This window comes from Sardina pilchardus, chromosome 20, assembly GCF_963854185.1.
Source record: "Sardina pilchardus chromosome 20, fSarPil1.1, whole genome shotgun sequence".
Classification (NCBI taxonomy): Eukaryota; Metazoa; Chordata; class Actinopteri; order Clupeiformes; family Clupeidae; genus Sardina; species Sardina pilchardus.
Genome location: NC_085013.1, coordinates 25,288,229 through 25,310,728, shown reverse-complemented (window position 1 = coordinate 25,310,728; position 22,500 = coordinate 25,288,229). Strand labels below are relative to the sequence as shown.

General features: G+C 44.0%; 1 protein-coding gene across 1 annotated transcript in view; it reads right to left on the bottom strand.

Annotated features, from left to right (window-relative positions):
* The window catches only part of smyd3 (SET and MYND domain containing 3), a 336,157-nt gene that overhangs the window by 220,223 nt on the left and 93,434 nt on the right, over window positions 1-22,500 (bottom strand). The window contains exon 2 of the mRNA XM_062523826.1: window positions 260-323. Coding sequence (XP_062379810.1) covers window positions 260-323 — 64 coding nt within the window. The remainder of the gene's footprint in view (window positions 1-259; window positions 324-22,500) is intronic.

Genomic DNA, 22,500 nt, shown 5'->3' with positions numbered 1-22,500 from the left:
GTGTTTTATGCAAGTTAAAAGAAACAAAACCATATAAATACCATATTAACTGCCCCCCTGTATTAACCTCATAGCTGAATACATTTTGCAAAATTCATGTTTAAGCCACGCCTGGGAAATTTCGGAAGATTTTCCAGCACAATGGCTACTGAAAGCACTTCACACAGATGAAGACAGAACCAAGGTCAATAATAAGTGGGCAACCATGGCCACTGGTGACGCTATTGCTATGAACGACAGGGAAGCTGGAGGGTCTTACCTGGCAGGTAGCATTGCAGTATCGAGCGGTCTTACACCTGGAACATCTCAAGAGGCTTTCGGCCCTGAGGAGACAAAAAAATAATAGTTACAACACACACATCACACACACATATTCACACACATACACACATAGACACACACACACACGCGCGCCTGCACACAGACATGCGCACACGCACACGCACGCACGCACACAACCACACACGCGCGCGCGCGCGCGCACACACACACACACACACACACACACACACACACACACACACACACACACACACACACACACACACACACACACACACACACACACACACACACACACACACACACACACACACACACACACACACACACACACACACACACACACACACACACACACACACACACACACACACACACACACACACACACACACACGTTACACAGTCTTCATATGCTATTAAGCAGCATCCACATTCCAACCACATACAGTAACCTGTAGCAGGGGTCAGTAAAGTTCATCCGTTCCGTGAGGTCTCTTACTGCTAACTGTAGATTACGTTATTATAGATTACGTTATTACATGGATTTCAGAAGGAAACATGAAGAAACACAGGCCGAGGTCACTGAGGTCAAAGTCTACTTTATGAGGGGAAAAAGCTGAGTTTGCGTGTCTTCGTTCAGATGATCCTGCCCCCCCCCCCATAATCACCAGTTTCCACCTTCACACCTGGAGCGCTATACAGTTCAAAGCCTGCAGCCCAGCACGGTGATAATAATAATTATGGCCGTAATCAGGAGCTGGGCCTTCTGCCCAGAGAGACAAGACATTACTGCCCTGGCACACACAGACATTACACTACATTTAACATTCATTCATTCCAGGAGACACTTTTATCCAAAGCAACCTACAAAACGAGGATTAGCATCCGAGCTACACTGCAAAGGAGACCACACACCGTGTCCCTTACTGCATGCGATGAGATGCGAGAGAGCGTTAGCGATAAAAACTCAATTAGAGCACTTTGTCTTCGAATTGGAATGTCCAAACCGGATGCAACACGACACAGTTTTTTTTGTAGGACTTTTGTAGGACGCCCCGTTTCTATTTGCTTTCAGTCACTCGTGTTGCTCTGCTACTTTGAATGGAAAATGTGATGATGAGATAGCTTTGGTTCCTGAATGTGGCAAGGAAAGACTGACAGCTTTGGTTCCTGAATGTAGCAAAGACAGGCCGACAGCTTTGGTTCCAGACTATAGCAAAGACAGAAAGTTGCTTGCTCTGGTGAAGACTGGCAGGTTGTCTCTGTGTGTGTGTGTGTGTGTGTGTGTGTGTGTGTGTGTGTGTGTGTGTGCGTGTGTGTGTGTATATATTTCTCTGCAGCATTGGTCCAGCTGCAGCATTACCACAGTGAGTTCCTCCTCTCCAGACACCTCACTGCTAAGTATGGAGGGCATCACACCAGAGGTCTCTAGCAATCAGTCTCAAGGAGCGCAGAACAGACTTGGAAAAGCATGGCAATTACTGTTTTTGTGATTATTTATGTTTCTGCAGCGATGCACTTTGAGATTAAATTTCACAACAAGCGATGCACAAAACACTCTCTCATACACACACACACACACGCACGCACACACACACACACACACACATACTCTCTCTCTCACACACACACACACACACGCACATCCACACACACACACCAACACACACTCACACGACGTGATGACATTTAAAAATGAAGGAAGAGATACTTTCATATATAGAATCCCAAGAGAAACGCAAGATAATCCGAGAGGGCACAAATTTGTTTCCTGTCACCCAGAGAGGTGTGTGTGAGGCAGAGAAAGCAAACACCCTGGAGACAAGAATTTTGGACGGGGTGACGAGGTCACTCCACTAATGTGACCTGAGCATGCTCAGACTGAAGTTACATAAACAGACTGGTCAGCGTGCACCACTGACTCCTGTCCACCTGGTGGCGCTAGCATTCATTCACATACAAAAGGCAGATCTACTCCAGAGACTGCTGTGTGTGTGTGTGTGTGTGTGTGTGTGTGTGTGTGTGTGTGTGTGTGTGTGTGTGTGTGTGTGTGTTCAGTCAAACACCTCTCACACAGCCCAACGTCGTCCAGCGCTACATGACAGAGAGCGATCGGCCAAATCCATCATGGTGTCAGTGGGGTATCTGATGGGGGAACGGGGGTATTCAGAGGGCCAGTCCTCTACCCCTGCCCCCAGGGGCAAGTAAGCTGATGGGTGATGGCAAGAACAAGAGACAGAACTTTGCAAGTCACCAAAACACACATCTCAGAGAGAGAGGGAGAGAGAAGGGGGGATAGAGAGAGAGAGAGCAGGAGAGAGAAAAGAGAGAGGGAGTGTGTATGTGTCTGTGTGTGTGTGTGTGTGTGTGTGTGTGTGTGCGTGCGTGCGTGCGTGCGTGCGTGCGTGCGTGCGTGCGTGCGTGCGTGCGTGCGTGCGTGCGTGCGTGCGTGCGTGCGTGTGTGTGCGTGTGCGTGTGCATGTGTGTGTGTGTGCGTGTGTGTGTATGTGTAAGACCCATGTGTTGCCTAGAGATGATGACCAGGTCTAGCACAGGGACCCCAGTAAGTCTTTCACGGAGGACTTTATCTGATGGGAACATCTACAGTTAAGATAAAGCTCATCAGAGATTTAGTGCAGAACAACATGCACAGAGGGTTTTCTTAAAAGCAACCCGAGACCTGGCTGGGACCTCACAGGGGCTCACAGAGTGGGATTTAAACTGTCACACACTTTTGTGTCACTGTACTGTAAGCGCGCAGATTTCACCAAAAATAATTCTCGTCTAAATGCGGAATTAAAAAGTGAGAAAGCTACGCCACTTGTGCATTTTCTCTTTAGATAGCTTCCATCTAAACATAGCCTTAAAGTGAATGAGTTGGAATTAGGAGACATTCGCTGACAAGGACATGCAGTGGTATCGAAATCTTGTCCACCGTTATCTCAGCTCAACTCCACTGTTGGTCCACCATGCCCCCATAAAAGCAAGGTTGCAGTTTGACGTTAAGAACTGACATTAAGCCTGATAATAATCGTAATATCAACAATTTCAATAATAATAACGATATCAAATATTGGTAGAACTATAAATTGCCGTTTATTGGTATAACTTTCCCACACAGCTGACAGCTGCTTGGCCCACTCAACATTAAAAGGCCTGAGCATTTCCTTCTTGAGTCAAGATGATTTAGAGTTGAAACCCTCGTGTTGTTTTTAGCCTGCACAATCACTGAACTCTCTCCAACACCCCAGGCCTCCAACCCCTTGCCACATCCCCATCTACACACACACACACACACCACATGCGCGCGCACACACACACACACACACACACACACACACACACACACACACACAGGGCAGGATCATCTCTGTGGTCCAGACTGGCAGCCCCTCTTCACTCTAATGTCTGATTCTATTTTCACAGGTCCAAACCATGACGAATAGCAGCGCACTAATGGCTACAGTGCTGATATGAAAATCACGCTGACATTCCTGCATGCTGCTGAAAGAAAAACGAATGACCGCAGCTATGCGGAGATGCGTATCGTCAGGCTCCAAGCCGCGGCCTCGCCGGTCAGCTCCGCTCTCTGGTCTTACCTTATCTCCCTTAATGTGTTATCACAAGACCCCTAAAGCAAATCTGACACGTTTCGCACGGCCAAAACGCGCTGACGACGGAAAAATATTTCAAGTCAGCGCGCGAGGACGAAGCAGGAAGGGATCATTAGGAAAGGAAAATATACACCACGACGTTGAAGATAAGTAACTGTAATCACAGTTTATTTGATGCAGTGCTGGCGACGGATGTGACAAGACTGCTGGCTTTGGCAAGCGTCTGCTCCGTAAAGTATGTAGGTTATCAGACATCTTTGCAGGTCCACGAGCCCTATGATTGCCATCCCAGAAATAGGGAGCCAAGATAACAAGAACCGTATAGACAACCATCAGCCATAGCTAAATATGACGGTGCGTGCACACAGCATTACCCAGAGGTATGAGATTGTTTTAAAGATAGCAGTTTTAAACACTTTGATGGGGACCCAACTGTATTACATACAGTACTGATTTATAAACACAACATCCTTGATAAAATACACATGATCAGATGTGTAGAAAATAGAAATACAAGGCGAAATTGCTCATTTATAAGCTCAAGGTCAAGGTTTATAAAACTCAAAGATAACTGGTTTAGTGATTACAAAATAGCTGGTAATGTGATAAACAGCGGGTACATGCCTATAACCCATTTATAAATCAAGAAAAGCTATTACCGACTTATTAACGCAGAGTAATAGGCCATCACTGAATTATGAACACAGTCTTGCCCCTCGTGTCAGCCAACAACCTTGAGGCTGCCAGGCTGCCTGCCAACGCTGCCAGGCTGTACAAGACTCATGTTTCAGGAGGATTGATCTGCCTCCTCAGTAACAAAGTGGTAATCAGGAGGATCAGGGGAGCACTCCCGGTGGGCTCGTAACATTGTGAGGTCAGGCTGATTGCTGTGAGCTTAAAAAGCGCTTGATATTGAGGTTTTTTTTTTTTTTCTTTTTTTTTAAATTAGTGAAAGAAGCCTGTTACACCATGAGCTCCAGATAGAATTTTTACTATGTAACGCAATTAAGGGCTAACGCTCGAAACGTTTACACAGTAAAATTCTATTTGAAGCTCAGCTCATGGTGTGGTCGTAGTAGATGCCTCTCCTGCGCACTGGCCACGCCTCTCCAGTTCACTGGCCACGCCTCTCGTGCGAACTGACCACGCCTCTCCTATTCACTGGCCACGCCTCTCCTGTGCACTGACCACGCCTCTCGTGCAACTGGTCACGCCTCTCCTATTCACTGGCCACGCCTCTCCTGCACACTGACCACGCCTCTCCTGCACACTGGACACGCCTGTCTTGTGCCATGGCCCCGCCTCTCCTGCACACTGACCACGCCTCTCCTGCACACTGACCACGCCTCTCCTGCGCACTGGCCCCGCCTCTCCTGCACACTGACCACGCCTCTCCTGTACACTGACCACGCCGGTCTTGTGCCATGGCCCCGCCTCTACTGTTCACTGGCCCCACCTCTCCTGTGTATTGGCCCCACCTCTCCTGTGTATTGGCCCCACCTCTCCTGTGTGGGGCCTGCTCATGAGCCGCTGGGGATGAGGCCCTGCTGCTGCTGCTACCACCGAGCGCTCTGCAGTCTGCAGCAAAGTGTAAAAGTGCAGCAGAGTTAAAAAGTAAATGGAGTAGCATAAATAAACTCTAAAGTCTCTAGCAGCCTGGGGGGTCAGATGAGACGAGAGCTCCAGTGTGCTGCTGATGTTTCAGAAAAAAATCCATGCTGCTATTTGCTTTCTTGCCCTCTCTAGACCAGGCCCTCGCTCGCTCTCTCGTTCCCCTCGTTCCCTTGTTCGCCATCGCTCGCTCTCTCGTTCCCCTCGCTCTCTCGTTCCCCTCGTTCCCTCGTTCCTCTCGTTCCCTCGCTCGTTAATGGGAGAGCCAGGAGCTCGCTGGCAGAGTAGAGGCCGCCACACTCCCCCCCCCCCCCCCAAGTCCGGTCAGAACGCCCCGCTTGTGAAGGCACCACTCCGCTCGGGACAGCACACACATAAATTTCACTAACTACTACTGGAAACTGGATAGCGGGGATAATTCAATGGCTTGCAGCAGTGCTGGAACACAGTGTTCTCTGTAGACTATATTTGAGCAGGGGTGTGTGTGTGTGTGTGTGTGGGTGGGGGGGGGGGGGGGGGGGTTCCTTGCAGCTGAAGGTTTGTGGGTTCAGTCTATGAAACTATCAGGATCTGTCGGACACTGCGTCTTTCAGTCAGAGCTGCCTTCATCACTCATGAGTTTGGTGTGTGTGTGCGTGTGCGTGTGTGTGTGTGAGTGACTGACTGACTGAGTATGAGTGTGTGAATAAAAGCATTTATTATAAGTATCCCTCATCAGCTGTAAAAACACTCTCGCTGATGATTTGGTGTTTTTATTAAGATACGGTTAAATTTGAAGTGAGTATGTGTGTGTGTATGTGTGTGTGCGCCTACATGAATAATGTGCATGTGTGTGTGTATGAGTGTGTGTGTCTGCGTGAACGTGTGTGTGTGTGTGTGTGTACAGTATATGGGTGTGTGTGTGTGACAGATATTGCCATGCATATAGAGAGCATAATTACAGTGCATGAAAATGCACTGTACTGTTCTTCCTATTCTTCTTATTATTACAGTGCATGCAAATGCACTGTACTGTTCTTCCTAGGCTTCTTATAGTTACAGTGCATGCAAATGCACTGTACTGTTCTTCCTAGGCTTCTTATAGTTATTATTATTCCGCTTACCACTTTTTCTAACCGCAATTTCTCTTCAACCGTTTAACTTAGAAACTTCATTCAAACTTCGTAACGTAGGTATTCTAATGGATCGGGTTGCTATGACTTTTCAACTTTGTAACTTTTATACTTTTTGAACTATTAAATAAAAACTATTAAAATTTCCCCATAGACTTAACATTGGCCTCTATGACATCACAATCGGGTCGTTGAGCAATTAGAATCTTATGCCAGGTGGCCAGCCCCACCTGCAGCAGCCCTCTCTCTCTCAGGCTTTAAGCATACAATCTCTCTGTGAAGACTACATATCCTGTTAACTGTTTCCTCTGTCCACAACTGTTTCAAAATAAAAGTCCTCACTGCAATAAGACACTATTAAATCATTTAACCACTGAAACTACTCAACTATTTAACTGTTCAACCATTCCAACTGTCAGTTATCATCAACTATGCCTCCAGTCAACTAAATGAAACCTCCATATACCTAGCAACCAACATAGCAACCATTACAATTAAGCGTTTTTGACAGTTTCCATAGCAACCAACATGATTCTACTACAGTAACTTCTTTAGTCCTGATAGTGGGCACCATGGATACCCTAGCAACTACTGTTTCAAAATAAAAGTCCTCACTAGCAAGTTAGCATTGTTAGCATGGTTAGCATAGTTAGCATTGTTAGCATTGTTAGCATTGTTAGCATTTTTAGCATAACTGCTAAAAATGATTAGCTAAGTTAGCTAATCAACCTGGTTAGCATTGTTAGCATAGTTAGCATTTTAGCATAGTTAATATTTTTAGCACAACTGCTAAAATGATTAACTAAGTTAGCTAATCAACATGGTTAGCATTGTTAACATAGTTAGCAATGTTAGCATAGTTAGCATTTTTAGCATTTCTGCTAGAAATCATCAGCTAAGTTAACTTATCAACCTGGTTAGCATTGTTAGCATAGTTAACATTTTAGAATACCTGCTAGAAATTATTAGTTAAGTTAGAACAGGAATGTTTAAGCTTTAAAATGTCTACCTTAACACTATCAACTCTCTTTAAACTATGCAACCACCATGTCTACCCTAGCTACACCTTAGTAGCCATATCTACATTTTTTGCATTTTCATGCACTGGTAATTCCTTGGAATTGCATTTCTAGTTATTATTATTCCGCTTACCACTTTTTCTAACCGCAATTTCTCTTCAACCGTTTAACTTAGAAACTTCATTCAAACTTTGTAACGTAGGTATTCTAATGGATCGGGTTGCTATGACTTTTCAACTTTGTAACTTTTATACTTTTTGAACTATTAAATAAAAACTATTCAAAATTTCCCCATAGACTTAACATTGGCCTCTATGACATCACAATCGGGTCGTTGAGCAATTAGAATCTTATGCCAGGTGGCCAGCCCCACCTGCAGCAGCCCTCTCTCTCTCAGGCTTTAAGCATACAATAGCTCTGTGAAGACTACATATCCTGTTAACTGTTTCCTCTTTCCACAACTGTTTCAAAATAAAAGTCCTCACTGCAATAATACACTATTAAATCATTTAACCACTGAAACTACTCAACTATTTAACTGTTCAACCATTCCAACTGTCAGTTATCATCAACTATGCCTCCAGTCAACTAAATGAAACCTCCATGTACCTAGCAACCAACATAGCAACCATTAAAACTAAGCGTTTTTGACAGTTTCCATAGCAACCAACATGATAATACTACAGTAACTTCTTTATTCCTGATAGTGGGCACCATGGATACCCTAGCAACTACTGTTTCAAAATAAAAGTCCTCATTAGTAAGTTAGCATTGTTAGCATGGTTAGCATTTTTAACATAACTGCTAAAAATGATTAGCTAAGTTAGCTAATCAACCTGGTTAGCACTGTTAGCATAGTTAGCATTTTTAGCACATCTGCTAAAATGATTAGCTAAGTTAGCTAATCAACATGGTTAGCATTGTTAACCAACAGGAATGTTTAAGCTTTAAAATGTCTACCTTAACACTATCAACTCTCTTTAAACTATGCAACCACCATGTTTACCCTAGCTACACCTTAGTAGCCATATCTAAATTTTTTTGCATTTTCATGCACTGGTAATTCCTTGGTATTGCATTTCTAGTCTTTATTATTATTCCGCTGACAGCTTTTTCTAACCGCAATTTCTCTTCAACCGTTTAACTTAGAAACTTCATTCAAACTTTGTAACGTAGGTATTCTAATGGATCGGGTTGCTATGACTTTTCAACTTTGTAACTTTTATACTTTTTGAACTATAAATTAAAAACTATTAAAAATTTCCCCATAGACTTAAAGGGATATTCCGCCATTTGTGGAAATACGCTCATTTTCCACCTCCCCTCGAGCAAAACAATCGATATTTACCTTGTTCCCGTTCATCCAGCCATTCTGTGAGTCTGGCGATACAACTTTTAGCTTCAGCCTAGCATAGATCATTGAATCGGATTAGACCATTAGCTTCTCGCCTGCTAGCTTCATGTTTAAAAGTGACTAATATTTCTGGTAATTTTCCCATTTAAAACCTGTGTCCTCTCAAGTTAGAAAGTGCAATAAGACCAACTGAAAATGAACCCTGCCGTTTTTCTAGGCTGATTTGACATGGAACTACATTCTCATCTGGCGTAATAATCAAGGCAACTTGCAGCTACTGGCACTACTACTGCTTGATGTCTATGGGGACTATTTTCAGATGCTGCGTACGATATCACTGCGCCTATGGTACGTTTGCAAGTTGCCTTGATTATTACGCCAGATGAGAGTGTAGTTCCATGTCAAATCAGCCTAGAAAAACGGCAGGGTTCATTTTCAGTTGGTCTTATTGCACTTTCTAACTTGAGAGGACACAGGTTTTAAATGGGAAAATTACCAGAAATATTAGTCACTTTTAAACATGAAGCTAGCAGGCGAGAAGCTAATGGTCTAATCCGATTCAATGATCTATGCTAGGCTGAAGCTAAAAGTTGTATCGCCAGACTCACAGAATGGCTGGATGAACGGGAACAAGGTAAATATCGATTGTTTTGCTCGAGGGGAGGTGGAAAATGAGCGTATTTCCACAAATGGCGGAATATCCCTTTAACATTGGCCTCTATGACATCACAATCGGGTCGTTGAGCAATTAGAATCTTATGCCAGGTGGCCAGCCCCACCTGCAGCAGCCCTCTCTCTCTCAGGCTTTAAGCATACAATCTCTCTGTGAAGACTACATATCCTGTTAACTGTTTCCTCTGTCCACAACTGTTTCAAAATAAAAGTCCTCACTGCAATAATACACTATTAAATCATTTAACCACTGAAACTACTCAACTATTTAACTGTTCAACCATTCCAACTGTCATTTATCATCAACTATGCCTCCAGTCAACTAAATGAATCCTCCATGTACCTAGCAACCAACATAGCAACCATTAAAATTAAGCGTTTTTGACAGTTTCCATAGCAACCAACATGATTATACTTCAGTAACTTCTTTATTCTTGATAGTGGGCACCATGGATACCCTAGCAACTACTGTTTCAAAATAAAAGTCCTCACTAGCAAGTTAGCATTGTTAGCATGGTTAGCACAGTTAGCATTGTTAACATAGTTAGCATTTTTAGCATAACTGCTAAAAATGATTAGCTAAGTTAGCTCATCAACCTGGTTAGCATTGTTAGCATAGTTAGCATTGTTAACATAGTTAGCATTTTTAGCACAACTGCTAAAATGATTAGCTAAGTTAGCTAATCAACGTGGTTAGCATAGTTAACATAGTTAGCAATGTTAGCATAGTTAGCATTTTTTAGCATTACTGCTAGAAATCATCAGCTAAGTTAACTTATCAACCTGGTTAGCATTGTTAGCATAGTTAACATTTTAGAATACCTGTTAGAAATTATTAGTTAAGTTAGAACAGGAATGTTTAAGCTTTAAAATGTCTACCTTAACACTATCAACTCTCTTTAAACTATGCAACCACCATGTTTACCCTAGCTACACCTTAGTAGCCATATCTACATTTTTTTGCATTTTCATGCACTGGTAATTCCTTGGAATTGCATTTCTAGTTAAACTTCTTCTTCTAACGCTCGCAATTCAGCTTCAACCGTTTAACGTAGAAACTTCATTCAAACTTTGTTGCGTAGGTCTTGCTTATGCCATATGTGCTTTATATTTTTCAACTTTGTAACTTTTATACTTTTTAAACTATTAGTTAAAAACTATCACCATTTCCCCCATAGACTTAACATTGCTCATTATGACATCACGGCAGCAATTAGAATGTTACCCCAGCTGGTCAGCCACCTGGGCATCAACTGTCAGTTTCTCTCAGGCTCCTCTCTGAAGACTACATATTCTGTTCCCCTGTATCCTCTGCGCACAACAGTATCAAAATAAGTCCTCCTAATTCCATCCAACTTTATATCCATTCATCTTCTTCAAACCATTCACTCATCCACCCATTCTAAACAGTCTGCCTATCAACAACATCAATTAGACGCTCTACATTGAACTTTTAAACAATCTACTCTGTCTCAGGCTGGCTCTCTTAAACTAAACAGTTAAATTGATTACACCTGTATCTGTATCCACTACTCTCAGTAGAGAGCTGTGTCTCTCCATTCTACAAGAATATAAGGCACATTCCATCCAACATTCTATCCATTCATCTTCTTCAGACCATTCACTCATCCACCCATTAAACTGTCTATCAACATCTATTAAACAATCTGTCTAACATCCATTAAACTCTCTGTCTATCAACATTAATTAGACTATCTACATTCAACTTTTAAATTATTTACTCTGTCTCAGGCTTTAAGATACTCTGGCTCCAGTTAAATTGATTACACCTGTGTCAACTACTCTCAGAGAGCTGTATCAGTGTCTCTCTTAACAAGAATATAAGGCACATTCCATCCAACCTTCTATCCATTCATCTTCTTCAGACCATTCACTCATCCACCCATTAAACTGTCAATCAATATCTATTAAACAATCTGCCTATCAACATCCATTAAACATTCTATCTATCAACATTAATTAGACTATCTACATACAACTTTTAAAGTATTTACTGTGGGTCCCTCTCAAGCAGCGTTTATATGTCCTCCCTCGATCCTCGATCCTCAATGATCTACATAAAGAAAGATAGAAGAAGGGCTAGACTATCCCATTGTTGCCGCTCCATCATTCTTTATGTAGATCAGTGAGGAGCGAGAGAGGACGCGTAAACGCTATGAGAAGCACCTTCTGTCTCAGGCTTTAAGCATACAATCTCATTAAGACTACAGATCCTGTTTCACTACTTCCTCTGTCCACAACTGTTTCAAAATAAAGGTCCTCACTGCAATAATACACTATTAAATCATTTAACCATTGAAACTACTCAACTATTGAACTGTTCAACCATTCCAACTGTCAGTTATCATCCACTATGCCTCCAGTCAACTACATGAAACCTCCATGTACCTAGCAACCAACATAGCAACCATTAAAAAGTGTTTATGACCGTTTCCATAGCAACCAACATGATTATACTGCAGTAACTTCTTGTTTCCTGATAGTGGCCACCATGGATACCCTAGCAACAAATGTTTCAAAATAAAAGTCCTCACTAGCAAGTTAGCTAGTTACCATGGTTAGCATTGTTAGCATAGTTAGCATTTTTAGCATAACTGCAAAAAATCATCAACTAAGTTAGCTAATCAACCTGGTTAGCATTGTTAGCAAATTTAGCATTGTTAGCATAGTTAGCATTTTTAACATTACTGCTGGAAATCATCGGTTAAGTTAGCTAATCAACCTGGTTAGCATTGTTAGCATTGCTAGCATAGTAAGCATTTTTAGCGTAACTGCTAGAAATCATTAGCTAAGTTAGCTAATCAACATTTTAACATGAATAGAAATCATTAGTTAGGTTAGAACTGGAACGTTTCATCTTTAAACTGTCTACCTTCACACTATCAACTCTCTGTAAACTATGCAACCACCATGTTTACCCTAGCTACACCTTAGTAACCATATCTACATTATCTATCTATTTTTTGCATTTTCATGCACTGGTAATTCCTTGGAATTGCATTTCTAGTTAAGCTAGATATTCAGCTAATGGGCATTTGAGCACCGAGCATCAACCCTAATCTCATCAGATAAGGGACCGGATTGCTATCAATGAATCCAAATTTACTTTGGCTCGTCGAAAATGGCTCCCAGCTGCACAGGCTGCTAGGCCGGGCCCCGCGTCGTCAGGACCGTTTCAGGGAGCGTGATTAATAATGATTTTAATAACGGGCCGATGGAAAAACGGTGGATGGGGATACGAATTAAACATGCCAAAGAAGGACACCCTCCTCTAATCAACGGCACATTCCAGAGCACTAGCGGGGGAAGTTATGCGTCGTGGTTTCGGTGAGCGATGCGGATTTCTTACAGTGAGCTTATTCACTGGTGATATATGAAGCCCTAGTGGAAGGAAATGTTGAGCTTAAAGTTCAAATGAAACGCAGGTTTAAAATACTTGTTGTAGCTGACATTGAAAGTGTATTTGATTCTACTTCAAGATTCATGTTAAACTACGTTCATTCTTTTGATATATTTTCACAAGGTCAACAAATGCATTGCAATTATGTTTATCGGCAAAATGTAAAGCAATATCAAAAGGCCTTACAATCCTTACACACATAGTCGCATACACACACACATACAGATACATACATTCACATTCACAGAAGTAACCAGCAGACTTTCTTTTCACTCCGTTGACAAGACTACTTAGTAGCTAAGGATCTGTGAGGCACCTCACCTGTTGTTATGGTAACCGCCTTCACTTCACAAGGTCTCTAAATGGAAGAATTACCTGATGTTGATTTAATCAGGGAGTTCTATTATTTTATTCTTACATGTTGCGCGCACACACACACACACACACACACACACACACACACACACACACACACACACACACACACACACACACACACACACACACACACACACACACACACACACACACACACACACACACACACACACACACACACACACACACACACACACACACACACACACACACACACACACACACACACACACACACACACACACACACACACACACACACACGTCTTACCCTTGAACTAGAAGATTGCATCTAGTGTCCAGTAATGCTATGACACAGGGCGATTTGTACACATTAAGTAAAAATACGCCTGACCTTCTGTACCATTACGAGGGATGAAATAGACCATATTCCACAAACACCCCCCCCCCCCTAAAAAGACCTGCCTGAAGTATTGATCTGTTCACTGTGTGAGGATGTATGTTTTTGGTTCGGTAAATAATTCAGCTGAATCCATCCTTGAGGCTACAGCAGCACCGTCCGTATTCCATAAATAAACCCTGATGTTACTGTTTAGGGGGGAAAAAACACAAGTGCCGCACGGATCCTTCAGCTGGAACCTTCTGGAAAAACAGCTCAGGTAGACGTGCTGCTCGGCAGATGGTGAGTGTCCAGTGTGCACCGTGCGGAGAGAAGGACAACAGGGTCCGCGGGTCTCAGCTTAGCCTGGGGGCACGTGGGCATTCTACTGCCCTACTGCCCTCTAACGGGCCTCAGGGGTCAGCGACATCAACACCTCTCTCTCCCTCTCTGTACGCACATGCCTCACTGACACCTCTCTCCCCCTTCTCTACGCATGCCTCATGGAGAACAGATATCTTGACATGAAAGATTTATCCCACTCAATTCATCTCTTTCTCTCTGTCTATCTCTCTGGCTCCTTCTCTGTCTATCTCTCTCTCTCTTTCTCTTTCTCTGTCTCTCTCTCTGCCTATCTCTCTCTCTCTCTATCTCCATCTATCTCTCTCTCTCTCTTTCTCCTTTCCATCATGTTTAGTGCCTCCATTTTGTTGTTCCTGGACAGGTCACACCGGTCAACTCTGTGTATCCTCTCATTCATCAGTGTGGAATCAACACAGGAGTCAATGAGTGGATTTAACTCTGAAGTGGATGGATGTGTGGACCCACTCTCCAGACGGGTCAAATCCATGACAGACAAGCAGCAATGCCTCCCTGGGGAGGACAGAAGAGGGGACAGAGAGAGGGAGAGGGAGAGAGAGGGAGAGAGGGAGAGATGGAGAGCGAGCGAGGGAGAGATGAGGAGAAACAGAGAGAGGGGGAGAGACTTTTGACTTTCAAAACCCCTTTTATTGAACCATTGCAGAGGGAGAGAGAGAGGAAGGGAGGGAGGAGAGGAGGAAACAGAGAGAGAGAAAAAGAGAGAGAGGGAGGGAGGAAGAGATGCTTTCTGAGGATATGAAGACCCAATCGATAGCTGCCCCATGCAGATGCACCATTCAGATCAGCTGTGCCTTCAGCAGGCTTCCTCTCAGGGCTACCAGGGTAAGGACATGCTCCTCTTTAGCACAGATCTCTTCTTCTCCTGTACTCCCCCATCTCAACACAGCTCTCCAATCCTCCTGTACTCCCCCATATCAGCACAGCTCTCCAATCCTCCTGTACAGATCTCTTAGTCTCCTGTACCCCTGTACCCCCCCCCCCCCCGCCCCCCCAACTCTGCACAGCTCTCTTACCCTCCTGCACTCCCCCCATATCCTGGACAGCTCTCATATTCTCTTTAAAGTGCACCTCCATCCAATCCAGTGCTGCCAATCCAGCCAGCATCATTCGTCTGCATCACCTGAGACTCATTGTTAAATTTGTGGCATGAAATTTCCCTTCTGACATCAAGCAGATTGAACGAATCACAGAGTAGCGAGTAGACTGTTGGTCAATGTTACATCTGGACTCCACTGGACACCTCACCTGAATAAATGATGAGAGATGTGACTAGGAAACCAGTTAATACAGGTGTTTCAGCAACTTGTCTTTGCTTACCATCAAGCCGCCGCGCGAGCCAAGGCGGGGGGATTTCGGACGCACGTTCACAAACTTAAAATAATTTCAACCAAAATAGGATCTCTATCCTTCTAAGTTCAACTGAAATATATCCAAAAACGATGTAGGCTATGCGTGTATCAATGTAAATGTAAACGAAAAGCTTCTAATTCCTAATATCTTTCGTGTTCTGTTCGTGTTCTAATGTTCAAAAGTTATACGAGTCTGTGTGTGGTCAAAAAACTATATCGCTCCCGACTGTAGCTAGCGTTTGTTCTAATGCGGTCACCTGCCAGGCCTCACTTCCTGTCTACCTATAAGGAGTTCCTGGTGGCGTCGTCGGGCAAAATAAAAGTGCCAGCAGGGGGAGGTAAATTTCAGTAAAGTAGAAATAAAGATTAAATTGGCCCTAACATACCGGCCCCTAATTGTGAGCCAGTCAAGGTGAACAATTACTAAAAAAGGAGCCAATTAAACTTCTAAATCTAATGTCCAGATACATTAGTCTAAGTGCAAGCAAAGTTCCTTGTGAGTCTCAATAAACTTTCATGTTATTTCTGATCTGCTTCCATCTTCTGCCTCCATAACTAGGCATAGTTTGCTCACTGGCCTTTCAAGGACGTTCGATTTGGTCTTCACTAAAACACTTCGTACTAGCCCTTTTGATCCAGGGAGAGGTTTGACCACTCTGCCCAGCTGCCAGGAGTTTCTGGGAGCAGTTTCATCCACAATCACAACCAGGTCTCCAGTTGTTAAGTTTCTTCTAGGTCTGTTCCATTTTATCCTCTCCTGCATGAGAGGCAAGTATTCCTTTATCCATCTTCGCCAAAAGAGGTCCGATATGTATTGCACTTGTCTCCATCTTCGCTGGGAGTACAAGTCTCTTTCCATGAAGAGTCCAGGTGGCATGACTGGTTTTGACTTCAGTTGGAGAAGATGGTTCGGAGTAAGCGGTTCCAGGTCGTTTGGGTCACTAGACACTGTGGTGATGGGTCGGTCATTCATGATCGCCTCAACTTCACACAGTGCTGTTTGGAGAGACTCGTCATCTAAGCGCTGTTCTTTCAAGACAGAATAAAGAATCTTTTTGACGAGGCGGATCAATCTTTCCCACACTCCTCCGTGATGTGCTCCTGAGGGGGGATTGAAAGACCACTTCACTCCTTCCTTGAGTAGTACATGTTGGATTTTAGAGTTATCAACTTCCTTCAAGGCCTCTTGCAACTCTCTGTTTGCACCAATGAAGTTAGTGCCGCAATCCGATCTGATGCTTGACACGGGTCCTCTGCGGCAAATGAATCTGCGTAAAGCATTGATGCACGAGTCAGTGTTCAAGTAGCTCGCCACTTCAAGGTGCACTGCACGGCAAACAAGACAAGTGAAGATCACTCCGTAGCGTTTCACCTGCGACCGGCCCCTCTTTACCTCGATAGGCCCGAAGTAATCTACCCCCACATGGGTGAATGGAGGTTCATCCGGGGTTATGCGGTCCTGTGGCAAATCTGCCATCTTCTGCTGTTCCACTTTGGCCTGATATCTTCGGCAGAAGATGCATCTTTTGATGGTTTTCCTAGCCATGGTGTTAGCACACGGTAGCCAGAATCTTTCTCGCAGCTTGGCTAGCATGTGACTACGTCCTGAGTGCCCTACTTGCAGATGGATTTGCTGTAGGATCAGTCTAGAGATGTGTGAGTTCTTCGGCAGAATTATTGGGTTCTTCATTTCGCTTGGTAAGGCCATTTTGTTAAGCCTTCCTCCTACCCTCAAGATATCCTGGTCCAGGATTGGGTCCAGCTTGCGGAGTGTGCTTGTTTTGGCACATGGCTGTCCTTGCTTGAGTGCATCAATCTCCTGCTGGAAAGCTTTTCTTTGTTCGAAGTGGATAATACAAAGTTCCGCCTCCTGCAGGTCTTCCACTGTAAGTCTAGCTTTTGCTTTGAACTTTAGGTCAGTCTGAGTGTTCCTAGTGACTCTGCGTAGTTTCTGGTCTTGCAGAAGTGCCCGAAACTTCAGCATCCAAGCTACAGCTCTTTTCAGGCTGTTCCAGTGTGAGTAGTACTCAATTAGCTTGCTTAGTGGGCTCTTTGCTTCTACAATCAGACTGTTCACTATTGTCTCTCTTTTCACCTCAGGATCATTTGATTCGATGGGTGGAAAGTCTTTTGGCACATTTGGCCATTCAGTGTCTGGTTTCGCAAGAAACTCTGGTCCTTGGAACCACGTCTTGGACTTCAGGAAAGCTTCAATGTTCAGGCCACGTGAAACGTCATCAGCCGGATTTTCCTTAGAACCGATGTGCCGCCACTGGTCTTTGTCTGAAAGCTCACGGATATCTGAAATCCTATTGGCCACGAAGGTTTTGAATCTTCTAGTCTCGTTTCTTATGTATTTCAACACGGATTCGCTGTCTGTCCAAAAGGTTGAGGGCTCTAACTCCAACTCTAGTTCAGACCTCAGCAGTCGGTCCATCTTGGCCGCAAGCGTTGCTGAGGCTAGCTCTAGTCTAGGGATGGTCATTTGTTTTAGCGGTGTCACTCTGGATTTCCCCAGAACAAGAGTCACATGGATTTCACCTGCTCTGTTGGTCAGTCGTAGGTAGCTTACACTGCCATAGCCACTTTCGCTTGCATCGCAGAAGTGATGCATCTGTGCCTGTTCAACTTGGCCAAAGTTCTTAGGCTTTATGCATCTGTTGATCTTGATGCTGGAAAGTTGGTCCAGTTCAGCAAGCCATTTCTTCCAAGGTGCGAGGTAAGTGTCTGATATGCTATCATCCCATCCGCACTTCAGTTTACAGAGGTCTTGAAGAATCTGCTTTGCTTTTAGGATGAATGGTGCCAGGAATCCTAAGGGATCATAAATAGAGCTGACGACTGATAGGATACCCCGACGGGTCAGGGGTCTGTCCTGGAGAGCCACACGGAAAATGAAAGTGTCTTGTTCGATGTTCCATTGAACTCCAAGAGCTCTCTCTAGTGGCAGCTTCTCTCTGTCCAGGTCCAATTCTTTGATCTGCTTCGCCTTGTACTCATCAGGAATAGAAGCAAGCACAGAGCGGCTGTTGCAAACCCACTTTGTGAGCTTGAATCCACCCTGAGAGCAGAGGTCTCGGAGGTCCTTGCAGAGGGTAATGGCCTGGTCTTCTGTTGCCACAGACTTAAGACAGTCATCGACGTAAAAGTTGCTTTTGATGGTCTTGCTCACCTCTTCAGCATAGCCATGACCATGGTCATCTGCAGTCTTGCGCAGTGCGAAGTTGGCACATGTTGGAGAGGATATCGCTCCGAATAGGTGGACAGTCATCCGATACTCCTGAAGTCTCTTTGACGTGTCGCCGTCTGGCCACCACAGGAACCTTAACAGGTCTCGGTCATCCTCATGGACACGGACTTGATGAAACATCCCCTCTATGTCTGCCATCATCGCAATGGGCTCTTGGCGGAACCTTAGCAGTACAGCGAGGAGAGGGTTTGTCAGGTCAGGTCCTTGAAGAAGTCTGTCATTGAGGGATGTTTGTTGGAATGTTGATGAACAATCGAATACCACTCGAAGAGTTTTCTTCCTCTTGTGATATACTGCATGATGTGGGATGTACCATACTTTCCCTTCTTGCCTCTGAAGCCTGTCCTGTGGCACCATCTCAGCGTAACCTTTCTGGATGACGTCAGTCATAAAGTTCCTGTATTCCAAAGCATAAGTCGGATCTGATTTGAACTTTCTTATCAGGTTCAGGGCTCGTTGCTTGGCAACGTCACGGTTGTTCGGCATCATCATGTCTCTGTCACGCAGTGGAAGTGACATATAGTAATGTCCATTCTTGAGCATTACTGAATTGTTCGCACTCTGCATGAACTTGTGATCCTCAGCAGACATCTCTTTCCTTTCGTCATATTTCCTCTCAGGAAAATCATGATTGTACTGCTGTACTAGTAGATCTTTCAACTCGGTCACTGAGATGTAGTTTGTGGCCAATGTCGGCAATCCTGAAGACTCCTCAGCAGCACAAGCATTGAGTGGTCCATTGATCACCCATCCAAACATCGTCTTCACTGCATAAGGGCCACTGTCTTTTGCATTTATAATTTGCCATGGTTCCAGGGCTCTTGGGGCATTGACTCCTATAAGAAGATCAATGTCCGCATCGATCTCATTTAGCTTGACTTCTTTCAAATATGGCCAGTTTGAGATGTCCTTCTGGGTTGCAACATTCTCTTTGGTCACAGGGATGGCATCATGTGTGTAGACCTTAGGGAGTGTCATAAAGGTGCTCCCATCCAGGTTACCTACTTCCAGTCCAGATAGTTCATAACTTGAGACAGTCTTGATCTGCCCCATCGTCCGCAAGAGAATCTCAGTTTTACGACCTTTTGCGTTCAACTGTCTTCTCAATTTCTCTGTGCAGAACGTCCCTGAACTCCCTGGATCCAGAAAAGCGTAGGTCAGCACGGCCTTGCTGCCCTTTGTGGCTTTTACTTGAACCGGCACGATTGACAGAGCACAGTCTTTACCGGCCCCGGTTACGCCACCAGCTTTGAGGGTGACATGACCGCTGTTGATTGAGGTCTCCTTCTGTTTTACTGGCTCAGTCAGCTTTATTTTGTCTAGATGCAAGATGGTGGGGTGTTTACCTTGACACTTCTCACACGTCATCCTCCTCTTGCAGTCTTTACTCATGTGTCCTCTCAAGAGACATCCAAAACAAAAGCCTTTGGTTTTAAGAAACTCTACTGTGGCTGCATGTGGCTGTGTCTTCAACTTCTGGCAATCCTTCAAGTGATGTTTGCCTTCACAGAACGCACAGGCGGCAAAGGAGTCTGGTACACTTTGATGTTTGAATGAATGTTCTTTTGCAAATGTTCTGATGTCGCAGTCATCAGTTAGCACTGCTACAGTTGTAGCAAAGCTACTGTCCTTTCTCCTAAGTGAGCTTGGTTGTTTGGAAATGGCTGCAGCCTTGGTCTTGTTGAGGTCTTGAATATCACCGAACAGTGGGTCCAGTAAAATCTTGGCCTGCCTCTCCATAAAGGCTACAAGGTTATGGAAACGGGCTCTGTGACCTGTTCGTTCTAAGATGTCACGTGCAACGGTTCTCCATCTTTCTCTCAGTTTGTAGGGCAACTTTGTGATAATCAGTTTCATGTTGGAGGGTAAATCCAAGTCTTCCATGATCTTCAGGTCTTGCATGGTATTGCAGCAACCTCTAAGATACAGCGCATAACTCTGTAGTTCCTTTCCATCGTCGGACTTGATATTCATCCATTTCAAGGCTTTATCCATATATGCCATTGTGACTTTCAATTCATCTCCAAAGTTCTCTTGTAGGAGTCTTTTGGCCTCAATATATCCTCTTGACGGATCCATATGGAAGCAGCTTCGGACGAGTTCTCTGGGTTGTCCTGTAGTATACTGCTCAAGATAATACAGGCGATCTTGACTGTTTGCTGTTTTGTCTTCAATGCTATATTGAAAAGCACGCATGAATGTTGTGAAAGTTAATGGGTCGCCATGAAAGGTTGGTATTTCTCTGACAGGTAATAGTGTTTGTTTATGTTGCAGTACAAGTAAATCTACAATGTCATTTTGTCTTTGCATGACAGCAGATAAACCGTCATAGTCTGGACTTGGTTCAGTATCAATGCGCTTTTGATGGATCTTCTCCTGCTTGAGCTTTAAAGGGTTTGGTGTCTTTGCAATCGTGACAGGCTGCTTTGGTGTTGAGACTGGGCGTATTGGCATTGCCCGCTTTTGTTCAGGGATTGTTGACACTCTAGCAGGTCTAGGCTGTTGTAGAATTGTTTGCAGTGGTGTTTTAGGCACTACTGATATTCTCGCATACTCCACGGGTGATTGCTGTTGCCTTGATTCATGTAAAAATGGTCTATGGCTGTCTAAGTAGGAATTCATGCCATCTTCAGACTTTCCTGACTGCAAATCGAAGCTTTCCAGGACCTTTATCTTGGCATCTGATGCAGCAATGTCTGCTTCGAGTCCTGCGTTTTCAATCCTTGACTCCAAGATCAATCTCTGTTGCTCAAGTGAATGCTTAGCTTCTAATGCTTTCCTGCGTGACAACAGTGCAGCTTGTTCAGCAAGAGCCTTCCTGTGTGCTGATGTCACTGAAGATGATTTAGCTTTGCTAACATTAGAAATGCTATCTTTTGGACGGATTAAATCTTGTACATCAGTTGACTCTGGTAGATCTGATGCACCCTCTTGCTGCTCTGATGCAGCCTCTGGTTCAGCAGACTCATGTTCTTCATCAGAGTATTCCTGTTCCTCTAATTCACCTTGCTGCGCCATCGAGTGCTCCCAAACTTGTACCTCTTCCAGGAAATCTTCAAATGGTTTTATCCTAGGTTCATACCATCCAGTTTTGTCCATTTGCCTTTCCTGTTCTGATAATACATCTTGCACAGCATCATGGGCATTCTTAAATTCTTCAGAAAGTGATTGGAAAATGATAAAATGTTGTTTCACAGCTTCCATATTGTTTTCTTGCATTGCCCTTTTAATTTCATTCATTTTTCGTGTACACGTTGCTAATTTGCCTTTTCTGGCTTTCTTAAGCACCTTCATATGCTCCTCCATTTCAACAGACATATGAGCACCCATAGTGGCCATAGTTAAGCTTGAACGACAGCGTTTACTAGGCTTTCAAATGCAGCGTGATCCACGCAATTCAAACAAACCAACAAATCAAACGTTCCACTAATGAAACCACCGTAAGCTATCAAATAGACTATTCTTATTCAATTAAACACGAATGTTTCATTCACTCGCGGATGCGCGAGCCTCAAATAATATGTTTAGCGCTTCAATCAAGCACTTCAAACAGGGACGAGGTGACAAACTTGGAACACAATGTTAAAACGTTGCAGTCGCAATGTTCAAACGTTTCAATGCAAAGCACGGTACACTGTATCAAACTTCCTTGCTGTTTATCAAGCACTCAATCGAAGAGTCAACGTTATGCTTGTTCACATAAAACAGTCAGAGTT